At 40.6% G+C, this 14,361-nt stretch overlaps 1 protein-coding gene across 3 annotated transcripts in view; it reads right to left on the reverse strand.

The window, feature by feature from the left end:
• Window positions 1-14,361, reverse strand: part of opcml (opioid binding protein/cell adhesion molecule-like) — a 264,962-nt gene that overhangs the window by 90,440 nt on the left and 160,161 nt on the right. For all 3 annotated transcript variants that reach the window (XM_037748480.1, XM_037748478.1, XM_037748479.1), the window contains one exon: window positions 5,781-6,016. In XM_037748480.1, the coding sequence (XP_037604408.1) occupies window positions 5,781-6,016 (236 nt within the window). The remainder of the gene's footprint in view (window positions 1-5,780; window positions 6,017-14,361) is intronic.

Below are 14,361 nucleotides of genomic sequence, written 5' to 3' on the forward strand. Positions count from 1 at the left end.
TTTACATATAATCAGGACTGGACCCTTATCATACCTGAGAAATTTGGGGCAGATCGAACTATGTACAGTTGAGTTAGGGTTAACCCACTCTCTGCTGAGTGATATGACACATCCCACAAGACTCTACTATAAACGGTTCATGAGATATGAAAGGGGGCGGGGCTAACGTCTTGGGGCGGGGCTATGGGTATATTTTTTCATATACAGGTACTGGACCACCATCATACCTGAGAGATTTGGGGCAGATCGCACTATGTACAGTTGAGTTACAATAACTGGCGAATGGCTCAAAATGGCCGCCACGCTACGGTTAGGTCGTTAAGTGAACACTCACCATTTTAATAACTTTTCATCCTCAAGGTCTTGAGATGGTCCTGACCAAATATCAACTCGATCTGATCAAATCTGTAGGAGGAGTTCGTTAAAGTACATGGCCTATAAAACGCGAAAATTGGGAAAATCGTACATAAAATCCAATATGGCCGACTTCTGGGTGGGCGGAGCTAATGAAACCCAATGAGGAATATGTTTCAAATGATGAGTGGGATATGCATACCAAATTTCATGAATATCGGATCAACTTTGACAAAGTTAAGATTTCAACGTGTTAGGGGGCGCTATAGAGCCGGCTAAACACACTGAGCCTAATGGCTATACAGTTACATAAAGTTCACAGGTGTCCATCATTTTGCCAAATTTCATGAGTTTTCGAGTATCCCAAGGGTGTCAAAGGCATGTTCAAAGGCTAAAAGACATAAGGGGGCGCTAGAGAGCCAACATGCCACGCCCAAGAAAAATTTCACCACTAAATCAAAGAAATTACGAGTTTGGATGTGCGTGTAAAGTTTCATGAGTTTTTGTGCATCCTAAAGTCCTCAAACATGTGTTCGTAAATTTAAAAAAAACGCAGGAAGTCCAAGATCGCTGACTTCCTGTTTGCCGAAAAAATCTCAAAATCATTTAATCCAGGTATGAGGGCGTGATCAATGACATACTTGAATTTCGTGAAGATCGGAGTAACTTTGTCTGACAGCGTGCCATCATTAGGGGGCGCTATGGAGCCTTGCTGGAGACACCCGAGCCCAATCACTACAGAACTTTGCAATTTTCGCGACTTCTGATGCATATTCCAATTTTCATGAGTTTTTGGGGATGGAAAAGGTCCCAAAAACGCGATCTCGCAGCAGAAAAAGAATAATAATACTGACAAAAACAATAGGTTCCTTGCACTTCGTGCCAGGACACCGTTGGGTCCTGGCACTTTCGTGCTTGGGCCCTAATTATACATCAATTTAATATAGGTCTCATAATTTAATTGAACACCCTCAATTTCAGTATATTTGGGCTCAACTGGTGCAAAACGATGTCGGTTGAACAATAACAAACACCCTTGTCTGCACATATACATCACAAATGACTACATAGGGCATGCACATTTTCTACAGCAACCTGAAAGACTAAACATAGTATTACATTTTCTATAATGCAGCCTGCAGTTGTCTGGGTTTAGACACCTCCTGAAACAGATGATTGTTGGGCCATGCTAAAGGCAAAGCACCTTCTAGCCTTAGGGTTGAATACATTGGGACTTCAGCATTTTGAAGCATGCATGCCTGGAGGACTAGCCACGATGCCCACACATCTCTGGTACAGCCTGGAAACTGTTTTGAAATCTGTAGGCCATTATGCATTTTGTCAAGCGGCTTTTTACAGGTTGCATCTCCAGCACAAGGTGATGCATAATGTTTAATGAGGAACTAAATGTTTAGCTTAACACTACCTGAGCTGCTTGTGATTAAACTGTGAGAGATCAGACACAGGAACTGAACTTTTCTGTGATTGCAAATCACTGAGCTAGTCTAGCATCTCTGCTGGAAGAAAAGCGGTCTTTAACAGTATCAGCTGTTTTCATACAGACAAACCAAAGTTGAGATTAATCTATAACTGGAGGTGAAATACTGGGTCCTCTATTGGCCTGCTCTGTTTCTCATCATGAAAAGCATTACAGTCCACAGGATGAGACAGAACAGGAAGCTCTGGTGTCATAGCCAGGAAGATTTACGTACATTTAGGCTTTAATTCTGACAAAAACATATGAAATATTTACTTAATACATGTATTTGCTGTGTGCTAGAGCTATTTTATCAAACAGCGAAACACAGACCCCCCAGCATCACTTTTCAAAGAAACAACACACACAGAGGGAGAGAGACTTGATTCTCTGCTCAGGTAGACATAACTCCACTATATCTTTACATAGACAATAGTTGATTTCTGCTGTAATAATGCTCTAGGATATCAAATTTAGCACCTTTAAAGTGAGACTGTGTAATTATTACTGAACAGTGGCCATTGCAGCCAAACGTGGCAATTGCAGGATAATGACACATTGAATTAGCCACTGCTCCTGGCCATACCAGACCGCGGGAGGCTGCAGGGACGAAACCCCCAAGTGTGTTGACTTTTGAAAGGATGCATTCTATTGCTTCTAAATTCAACTTTTCATTTGTAAGAGGAAAAATGTGTCATTTTGTTTCTTCTTTCAAAAGTTACGAAAATATTGCTTTAAGTCAACAACTGCACAGACTAAAGTAGGACTACCTCTTTTGAAAAAATGTCAAACTCAAGACTACGCTGTTGCTGTGGTGTTTCAGGGGTATAGTCAATAAGAGGGAAACATCAAGGCTCATTAAAGTAACAGAACTGAAGTCCTATAAGTTGGGATCACAGTGTAACTACCACTCCGTGTTGATTCAGAGTCCTTGGCAGCTTCTCTGCCACTTCAAGTCCTCGGGATACATCCACTATGCATTACAGAGCACTCCGAGATATTATTCTTTCTTGCAGTGTGGCTTAACTGCAGTCAGTCCACTCCCCGTGTGCAGTCACCATGGAAGCAGATGCCCTATATTCCTGAGGGTATCAGCTGACAAGGTCACCGGGCTGATTGATGTTAGCCTCCAGAGTCCTCCTCTGTGTACAGGTTCAACACCAATCTCCATTTCTGAGGTACTAGAGAGGAGAGCGCCTGTGGGGGCGAAAGACACCACGAACACCCTCGACGGACTCCTGATCTGTTTTTGCCATAAAGGTGGCAGTATGTACTGTAGTCATTCATTTGTAAAATCTCACAACCAAAGTTAAACAAGTGGCAGCAACTGAATGTTAACACCGAATTCACGTTGGATACTGGCATGTGTGTAATCAGGCCAAAGCAGCATTACACCACTGTATGGCCTAAAACCAGTGCCATCGTGGGAGTAACACTGGGCCATGTCTGTCCCTATGTCCAAACAAGCAGCAGAACTGCCTACATAAATATATCCAAGTCTATTTCACTACTGCCATGGCAACTGTCATTATGCATTACACTCACATACAAAGGCCAATACGGAAATACGGCACAAACATCTGTGAAAGAATTATTATACAAGGCCTCTCTGACTTCACCCATCTTCCCCTCTCCACCATGTAACGTCAGAAAAACAAGTGTAACAAAGATTTATGGGGAGATGTCTGACAAAAGCCACTCTTATATCTCTTCAAATGGAAGCATCAAAGTTTTTCTGCCCAAGGACACTGAATCTCAAACTCCATCCAAAGGATTTTATTAATCATAAAACAGCTGAGAAATTGATTCCACAGCTGGATCTCCATTTTTATTATCAACACACACATAGGACAGGTCACCAGACTAACATAGAGTCAACTAGAATGGCACTCGAAGAGCGCAGACCTCCTTCCTAGGCCTTCGGCCTTGGCGGAGGTAACAATGAACCTAACCTGCATGTCTTTGGACTGTGGGAGGAAGCCGGAGAACCCGGAGAAAATCCACGCTAACACAGGGAGAACATGCAAACTCCACACAGAAGCGCCACAAGCTATGTTTGTGAGGAGACAGTGCTAACCACTGCTGGTGCCTCACAGCCCATGTGTGTGCAGCCCAATGTGTGTATAAATATATACGCAAATATCCATTATATTTCATTTTCTATTTTTTTATTTTCAGCACATACAGTATATGCTATTTATATTGATGTAGGACAAAATCCTTGATATCTCAGCTTCAACCAAACATAACTACCATGTCTATGTCATTAGGGATGTCAATGATTCATTGATTATTGGTTGATCTGCCCCTCATTTTCAGACAACTGAGAGCAGCATGAACTTTCTAAAGATTGTTACTCATTCATTGTACTCCATTCTTTGGGTGTAAATACTGCTGGAAGTGAAATGTAGAAAGATTCCCTGAGCCGACAGCAGTACTTTGTGCATCACCTGGACACATGGTCACATGAGCAGGTGCACAAACATCGCTCAATACACCACGATCATGTAGCTAAGATATGATTATTATCCCAAAGTGACTGAGACGGAGGTCTGTTGTGAAGAGATGGGTGTAATCTAGTCTATGTCTACATGTAGCTATTTCATATTTTGAACTTATGGATATATATACAATATGAATATTGAGAAAAGGGAGTCAGTGCACGACATTATCTGGCTTTTATAATCTGCAGCTATAATACCTTATTAATTAGCATTGTGTGGCCACAGCAGTAGTTTCACTTGTTTTGTGTATTAATCAAATATTGATTGTTAACACAACCAATAATTGATGAAGTACAGTACATTTCTTGAAATTGACATCCCTCCTTGACATGTAGAGCTGTGGCAGAAGGTGGCTTATGGTTCACACCACTGATAGAAAACTGTTGATCAGTCATGCTCACCGACTGTCGGAGCAGGTGCATCCCTCCTTTGGTGTAACAACAGAGAGCACCACCACCAGTGTTTTGTTGGTGTATCAAAGCCTAGCTTCGCCCATTCTGCGGATCTAGTGGCTGCTTTTAGTTTCAAGTGTGAGCTCGCAGCATCCAGATGGTTGGGTAATTCAAGGTCAGGAAAAAGGACAGATAAAAATCCATGGGAAAGTATAATTGGAGACGTGTCTCCTTGTCTGTGCAAGAATATGCTTGTCTATTGTTTGATTAAAACCATGGCCTGATGCTTCTCGGCATCAATTAAGAGTTAATGAGATATCATCATAAATTATACAGTGTGAAAAATATGTTAATTATGATTGCATGAAAGAGAATATCATCGAGTTGAACCGTTTTTTGTGAAGATCGTGTCAATTATTTTTCATAAAATGTGCTAGTTGGAATGTCAAAAGAAAAGTCTGAATGTGTCCTCAAAGAAAGTCTTTCCTTGATGTGGTGTATTCTCTTTGTGATTCTGTAGGAGGTATCTGATACAACTACTTCATCTACTTTTTAATTATAAGTCACTTTAGTGCAGCTACATGAGCTAAACCTCAGATGCAGAGTCAGGGCGGTGGTGCTAATTGTTTGTGGAAACTCACAGTGAAGGAAATTGATTTAATCATAAAAGAAAACAAACGTCTCGACGCTGTCGGTTGGTTTAGTAGGACAGTATATGTTTCAGCGTACTGTGCACTAAATCAACATCTATTAGCAATCTGAAATGAAATCAAGATTGAATCCCGGTTTCATCAGCAGGTCTAATGCTCACTGAAATCCATCTCATTACACACCATCTTAAAACAGAGGAGGGATGGTTTCCTATTTGATTTTACTGAAGACTCACACTGGTCAAACCCAGACAAGAATAACTTGAGTTTGTCCATCTGTATAAATGAACACCCACTGCACAAAAGAAACTTTGTTCCAGCTCTGATCTTGTTTCACACGTTTGATTATTCGATGAATCCAATCACTGATGCCGACAGGGCCGAGGAGGCAACAGCATCTTACCTTGAACGATGAGATGCACTTTTGTGGATTTTGGTTTCTTGTTTGTGAGGATTGAGCAGACGTAGGGTCCTTCGTCGTGGACGTCGACATTTTGGATCTTGATGCTGTACTCTGTGACTGCTGTGTTTTCCATCAGAATGACGCGAGGGTCCAGAGACCATTTCTCATTTCCTGCGAAGAGAATGGTGGTGCGATTGAGCCACGCCACTCGTGATACTTTGCTGTCCACATTGCATCTGGTAGGAGGAAAGACAAATATGCACATTAGAGATTTAGGCTTTCAGCACAATGCTTTATATCTACTGTATGTTAAGCTCCATGAAACCTGAAACAAACACAGCACTCTGTGGCATTTTGACATTCAGCTATTTCTGATGAGATGGTTGAAGCGTGCTCTAGAAGGTCATCATAAAATATTCATTAAATCCAAGTTGTTATACTCATTACAAAGTGAGACAGTTTTCTTAACGTACGTGTGGAATGGAGGAAAAACAACTTTCAACAACAGTCCAATCATATACAGTGTAAAGTTCATTATCAATAAATATCATATCATGAAATCATTGTAATTAGATACTACATTTGTCAGTTTAAAGAATCATGAGTTAAACCCAGTTGGCCAAATGTCCAGCCAATACCATAGTCTTTTAACATATTTCCCAGCATGCACTAAAGTTAAGTTGAGATTCTTTACAAAGCCTTTATTATATATATATATATATTTTTTTTTTTACCAGCAGTTTAGTTTATAACAATATCCTGCGGCTGCTGGGTACTGAGCTGTTTTATTTCAAGTTCTTCAAAAGACAGACTTTCACATTTGTGCTGAAGATAATCCACATCGTCATGGTGACCACAGTTACTATCTTCTTTAAAATAATTACTAACTACTATGAGCAAATGACAGCAACAGTACTTGGCAAATAGCTAATCAAATTACAGCAACATCAGATTCATGCCATGGGGGACGCTATGCTTCCTCGACGATGCCGCCGGTCGGGACGTCGTTATCAGCCGTAACCGCCGTACGAGCCCACCGGTGATTAGCTAGCCAGTGTGGCACAACAGAGAGAGACAGAGAAACAAAGAAATTGACATTGATTCTTTATTAAGTAATGAGCCCTCTGGTGGTGATCTCATACGCACACACTCACGATAGTGTGATGTTCTTTATCCCTCTAAAACAACATTTGTCTGAATACAAACACAGCTTACAGAAAACACTTCAGCCACACGTCCCATTTTAGCCGTTACAAAATGAATGTTGATTAGCTACAGTTGATATAATCTGCCACTGGTAATGTTTGGCATTTTAACCAGCCAAACAGACAGTGGCCTGAACGTTTTCCACATTGCTTTTTGCTGACAGTGTGAAGAGAGATAAAGGTTAAATATGAGATTTAACATGACAGCCCCCTGAGTGGAACAAGGCGCTTGTCTACAGTAACATGGGGACCAGGGTTGTACAACAAAGGTAGAATTTCGACCCATTTATTCCAAACATCTCTGACCACAGTTAGCTTTTCTCTTTCACGTCGACCAGCTCTGGTGTTGCGGTTGTCAAATTGGATCACCCGAGATATCACATGAAACTGCTCCAGAGACATTGTTGCTCGAAAGATTGGCCTTCCATTCTCTTCAATCCGTAGACCGGCAGCTGCTTCTCCCTTTGGTTTCCAATATATGGATGCAAGTCAATCTGATCCAGTGGCTTTCATTTCTCTTTGAATACACGCCTCCCCTCAAAGTTGTTCATCATTTTGATGACTGATTGGAAGAAGACAGTCTGCCTTGGCTTTGGTGTGGTGATGTTGACCATTTTATGTTACCATCTTTAGATGCCCATGTCTCCTCTTGCTGTATTCCATGGCTTTCAATTGATTGAGAGACTAAGGCAGACTCATCCTCTGAATCCTCTTCAGGAAAATTCACAATCCGGCTGGTCAATAGCATCGTCCTCTGTCTCTGAAACCTCTTCCTCTACATCACTATCACAGTCCAGAATCTGTGCTAAACCTTCTTCAGTTAAGTAAGTTGTAAATCTCCTGGTGCTCATTTGTGTGAGTGTGTGTGTCAGAGAGCTGGCATTACAACACAGACAACAACAATATCAGCATTAGCTTTATTAGTCCAAGTTATTTTCTGCAGGGGAACAGGAGAAGGTAAATTTAACATAAAACAAAACTAGGCTCAGAATGCACCGGGGTATTTACACCACATAAAACCAGGATTTGGCAGAACATTTATAGAAGCATCAGTGAAATAATGGAAAGATATTTCAGCTTTGTGTGTGTGTGTGTGTGTGTGCCAGTTTTTTGTTGTTGTTCTTGTTTTTCTTTTTTTAAATTAATGGATGCTATAAATTTGGCATGGCTTTTTAAATCCAAAATACCCTGATGTGTGCAGGTGAATTCAGTGCAGAATGCATCAGCGTCTAGTGTATTAGTCTGCAGGTCTCCGTACAACATATCACACACAGTCCATACAGAACATCAACGAGGGAGCTTCACACATCCAGCAGTGTTTACTGACCCCGGTCACTCACACAGCATTCACAGGAAATACAGCAAAACAAGAAATTCCAGGTTCACAGATTAACTCATCCTGGCCAGAACTAATGCGTGCAGTCTGTGTGTGCTGCTGAATGCAGGGAAAAGAAAGCTTTGAGGAGGATTTGAAGGAATTGGGCTGTAAATGGAGGGAGACTCTGTGACAAAGTGGGTGAGAAAACACCATTTTTCCCCAACATTGCAACATTTCATATTAATTTAACCGTGCTTGTTTAGTCATTATTTAGCAGCAATTCCATCAACTGTAACTTGCAGACACTTTCTATCCCGGGTTTGGCAGTGAGTTTACTTACCATACTCACCATGTGTTCCATAGACAAAAGCAGGAGGCACCAAGCCATTTCCTGATTTTATACACTGAGCAGACCAAGTAAGATGGGGGGGGTGGTAATTTGGAAACAGTAATTTTGTGATGTATTGTGATCAGATTGGTTACTATGGTTATAAATGTGATGTAGGGATGTGTGGAAGTGTTGTACTACTAATTTTAGTGGAAAGTACCCACTAAAATGAGTTATCTCTTTTCTTAGAAGGGTCTCGGTTTCCTGGGGAAATGGACCTGAAGAGTGACTCTTGGGGATTGAGGAGACTATATAAGCAGTTGTTTTGGGCTGGTACGGGGGAAGGATCTTTGCGTGTAGATGTGCGCACGTGAAGTTTAGTTACTCTAAGTTATTTGTCATGAGTTGAGTTGTATTGAGTTAAAGCCGAGTTAATTAACTGTTGGTATATATTAGTGATGGCGAGCTGAAGCTTCATGAAGCATTGAAGCTTTCCAGCAAATTGGTTCGGAAAAGCGTTCGCTTCTCGAGGCTTCATGTGACCATGAAACCACCTGGTGGCCAACGAGTGTAAAACAGGCACATATGATCTTAACCATGTGATCTGTGATATACTGTATTTTGAGCCAGTAAAGGCTGAATGACTATAAACAATGAAACAAATATATTACCATGTAATCCATTTATATCTATGTAATATATAATATAATGTCTATTTTCTAGTAAGGATATTATGAGTATATAACATACATGTATAATAAACTGTAATTGTTTTGTGAGGAATGCATCTTATGTGTGTAAACCAATCCTTTGGTCGATAATTGTATTGTAGTGTAATATAATATAATAATGGCAGGAGGGGTGATATTAGTGTTCTGTGTCACTTCTGGAAAGTGTTATTGGTTTAACCAGTGAAGATCTGAACCACTTCAGTAACACGGATAGCTTCACTCAACCAATATTTAGAAAATAATCTTAACATGCAATAAACTGTCAACATATAAATAAATAGGCTAAAGTATATGTCTACTTGTTAGACTAAAAAAACAGTGTTCTTTGATGATAGACTTCTGTCTTCTCTCTCTGCTTTCCTGTGGGGGATCATCTGCAGCATGTCGCCCACACACCCACGCACGTCTCTGCAAATCTCCAGGCAGGGAAGGACGCAAGTCCTGATCCATTTACTGAGATGAACAACAGACTGTTCAGCGTGGAGACCACACAGCCTTGACGCCCTGTCATCTCTATTGTCACACAAGTGCGAGCGCTGACAGTGAAAGTCCATTTCTGATTTGGTTTTATGATTGTTCTTTGCGCTGTAGATGAGTCGCTCTCATCGGCAATATCATATACTGCTTTTGCAGGACCTGAACACGAATGAATATCATATATATGTATGAATTTATTTTAGATTGTAAACATTGCATCCATTTTTTAGCTTTATATTTTACTTGTTATCTAAACTTAAAGAAGTTGAACATTTTATTTCATTTTTTGCATTTTTGCAGAAAAACTTGAATCCAATGTCCGTGAGCCTCATTTGAAGAATGTCTTTTGTTTTTCAGTGCTTGCATGTTGAATCATATCGGCATGATGTGCTCGTATGTCACACTTACAAAAACGGCAAACTGCCGTTGAATCGGAGTGTGTGGATCCTGCAACAGGACAAACTAGACAGGTATAGAGGAGAAAGACCGGAGCGAGCACAAATAAGCAACTCAAATTTAGAAACCCAAAAAAACGCAACCCGCGACTACCAATATTTGTAAGCACCTTTTCAAGAAAAGAAGCCCAAAGTCGCTTCTAACAAGCGGATTTGGCAACTCTGACGGTGGGTATGAGATAGAACAAGAGAGTGAGGGCAAGTACACACACACACACACGCACACACACAAAATACCCCATTGTTAAAATCAAACCTATGCCCTTGTACAGGATATTACTATATTATTTATGACTATCTACAGGAACCAGTTTTCCACAGGGGGTTATTCATTTTGGAGAGAAATGCTCCAGTAGCAAATCCTGGCAACAAACAGATAAAAATATGAAGTTAATATTAAGGCGAGCACAACATAGTTGAAAAGCACTGCACACACTAAAAAACGCTGAAAAAAAGAACTCACTAAGTATTACCTTCGTATATAAATAATTTAGGTCATAAAATAAAAATATAAAAAGGTTATCTCCCTCTCCGTGTATTTCCTTGGCAGGTTCTTATGTGGTACTGTAGGTTTTAGTTGAATGCATGCCAAGTAGAAAAGCTGCAGGTACAACTGGAGGAAGCTTTGTTATTCGTTTTAATAGTCTTCCTCTGGAGAAGCTCTGTGAAGGCGGCAGAGGGAAGTTTTGTTGAGAGTCCAAGCTGTGTTCAGCATTGTCCTGCTTCATATTCATAATGGTGCACATGTTCACACTGGGAGCTGTTCAGTCCAGTCCTCCTCTGCTAGCTACTGAGTCACTCCTGTGGAGCTACCAGAGGTTAAGTGCTCAAGGGCACCTTGTCAGTAGCTACTCTGGAAAGAAGAGCATTAGTAATCCGTTTTTTTTTTTCCTGTGGAAAACTATCAACCCCTGACCTTCCAGAGTGTGTCTTTGACCTCTAAAGGGGAAACCGACCCACTTACCTGGAGGGGTAGTCTAACTCTTTATTCAGAGAGTGGTGTTTCCTGTTAACCCCAACGATGCCACTCATTGTTGATGCTTAGAAACAACAACAATGCATCTGAAAATCTAAAATAAAAAAGGTATTATGTCACTTGCTTTTTCTTCTGTGCAGAAACGCATTGTTTGTGGGCGTCTTTGGTAGAAAAACACAGTTCTCAGCAAAATTGTCACAGCATGTTCTGTAGATCACGGTGAGAAACCATGTGAAGACTTCTGAAACAAAAAGAGTTCCGCTGTACGGGGGCGACAGCAAACGTTTCCATGGCAGACATTTCTAGACCTCGGTAAATTGCACTGGGAGTTTTGGGTGGATATACTGTTTAAGTGCCCTTTAAAAGAGCACATATGGTGTCCTAAACCACCTTACACTCCTGGGTCTATTTAGTTGTTTGTTTGGTTGAGTGGATAAAACAAACACAGACAGTGTCACATCCAGGTATTTTCCGCTCAGCTACAATAGCAGCACTGTTCAGCAGGGATACAGGGAGAAATCCATCATAGAGAAGGAAGAGACCGATTGTGTAGCCCATGCTACATGGCCAGGAAACCTGCCTTTATAATTGTAATATTCATAATCCACTACCTTTTTTTTAAACAGTACAAAGAGTACCTCCATGTGAAGTATTTATATATATATATATAGTTCTGACAGGGTCTTCCCCAGCTAAGACACCTTGCTGACAAGATGGAACATTAGGTCTCAACCCTTAACATCAGACAGCTTTCAAATTGGCTGCACTTGTGAGCTCCAGTACTTGGAGAGAGGCCAACAATGGGTGAACTGTCAAAAAGTGTCCTGCTGTAACACTCAGCTGACAGTCAGTACACTTTCCTCAATTGCACTTCATGCCAAAATGGTTTGTGCTTGGTGTCTGTTGTGATGACACTTCAAGTTGTGTTTGAAATGAAATTGTCAGTACTCTCTTTAGAGCTCAACTCCATCCAAGATAAAGTTGATTAAATGACTATTTCAGCATCTCTCATGTTTTTTTTGTTCTCTATTAGCGAACGCTGGCGGCGCAACTCTGGATGGCAATGTTACCGCTGTAGTCCAGACTGAAATATCTCATTAACTACTGGGTGGATTGCCAACAAGGGTGTCACTTTGTGTTGAAAAGTTGTGGGGACATAAGGAATCAGATTGAAAAACATTTTTTTTTAAATGGTTTTCAGCACATGCGATTTTAGGCAATGTAACAGGGGGATCGGTATGAGGTCAGGGTAGGTGATGGCGGCAGGTCGGGAAAAAAAATTCCATAATGTCGCATCAAAATGGAATAGCCTAGGCTACTACAGAGACGACAATACGAAAATACTAAAACACACAAAAAGCGTTGGCCTTACAAGTGACAGTCATCCATATGCATCACATGGTCAATGGACTTGCCAATATCTACTATAGAAAGCAGTGGTGCAGTGCAGGGATTAGATCTATTGGATCTATTCATCTTAATTTACAGCAGCCCAAACTGCTCGATGTCCAAGAGGAAAAAAGTAGGAGAAAGCATACTTAAGTTAACTGTACTGTAAATCACTATGCTATTATGTGACATCAAATCCAGCAAATAGAAGGCAATGATTTTAATGCTTGCAAACCTTAGGCTATTCTAGCTAACTACCTAGCTAATCAATCCATTTATTGTAGCTAATTACATCCTGATCTTACAGTGCAAGCTGATCACATCTATTTAATGAACAATAACAGCTTTCCTGCACGTGTCGTAGGCTGTTGCTTAGCCTTAGTTTATAATGCACTGTACACTTTTGGTCTTTGACTGAGCCACATCAGCCGAATCCCATCGAGGTGCAGAAGTTGGTCAACAAGACACAGAATAGCTGGTTTCAGAAATTCCCTGGTTGACACTACTGTCCTTGTGCTTTTATTGTGCCACACCATTATAGACACAAATACAGAGCCAACTAGTCTTTGGTGATCCCTGGACTTCTCTCTACTGACACCATGATGTTGACTTTTTGATTGCCACATTCATGTCCCTCTTATGAATTGTAATTTGGTGGTCCTCTGACTTTTCATCTAGTGCCATAATCAGGTCAACATATTAATTTGGTTTATAATCAAAACCCCATCAGCCCCAGTTGCATGCTAACATGCTAAACTAAGATTGAGAACGTGGTAAACATTATACCTGCTAAACATCAGCATGTTAGCGATGTAATTGTGAGCATGTCAGCATGCCAAAGTACAGCCTCACAGAGCTTCTTAACCTTGTTTTTCCCCCTGTAGGCATAGCGAAACCACATCCTCACACTTCTTCATCAGTTATTCACACATGTACATCTTTACATTTTAAAATCTATTTTCTTTTTCACTGTTTCCTGTGTGCATTGTGAGAAACACTAGAGGGGTATTGATGTTTCTTTCCCTTTCAGCTTTTAGACACACATACAGCTTCAGCATCCATATACTCTCTATATCAGATTCCCACATTTCCATCTGCAAAATTATTTTTAACTCAAGAGCTGATGTTTTTTACTGTTACTTTGCATTCTAATAATATACTCTGCAGGGGATTTCATAAGCTGTGGGTGACTTAAATATATCTTCTGCATTTGAGCAAAGTTAAACCAGCCATAAGGCTCTCCTTCTGTGTCAAAGTCCCATTAATGTATGTGCTTAGAGTGAATTCTTATGCATTGTCATTTATCCGGTTTGTATTCAAGGTCCTGTCCATTTTCATTGCACTCCCCTATAGCCTCTATAAGGGTACACTCAGGTCCTTTTCTGTTTGCTTTTGTGCCCCTAATACCTTTATTTGTTGGTTATATTTTGCTCATTGACACAGCATGAAGCCTGTTTCCAAACACATTTACCCAAATGTGTTTGCACACAGCAAACCTGACTGACCAACACTGTTGTCAACACATGGACCATAGTGCACACTGGGGATTGTAAATGACAACTGGAAAGTAGGACAAGAATGACAAAACATAAAAGAATCCACTCACCTCGTGTGGTAATGTTTAGAAAACCTGATTTTCTCAGCCAAACTTTAGTAGCAAGCTCTTCACAAGAATGTAAGTATCGACTGTGAGCTCTTGATG

The sequence above is a fragment of the Sebastes umbrosus genome, chromosome 17 (assembly GCF_015220745.1).
Source record: "Sebastes umbrosus isolate fSebUmb1 chromosome 17, fSebUmb1.pri, whole genome shotgun sequence".
Classification (NCBI taxonomy): Eukaryota; Metazoa; Chordata; class Actinopteri; order Perciformes; family Sebastidae; genus Sebastes; species Sebastes umbrosus.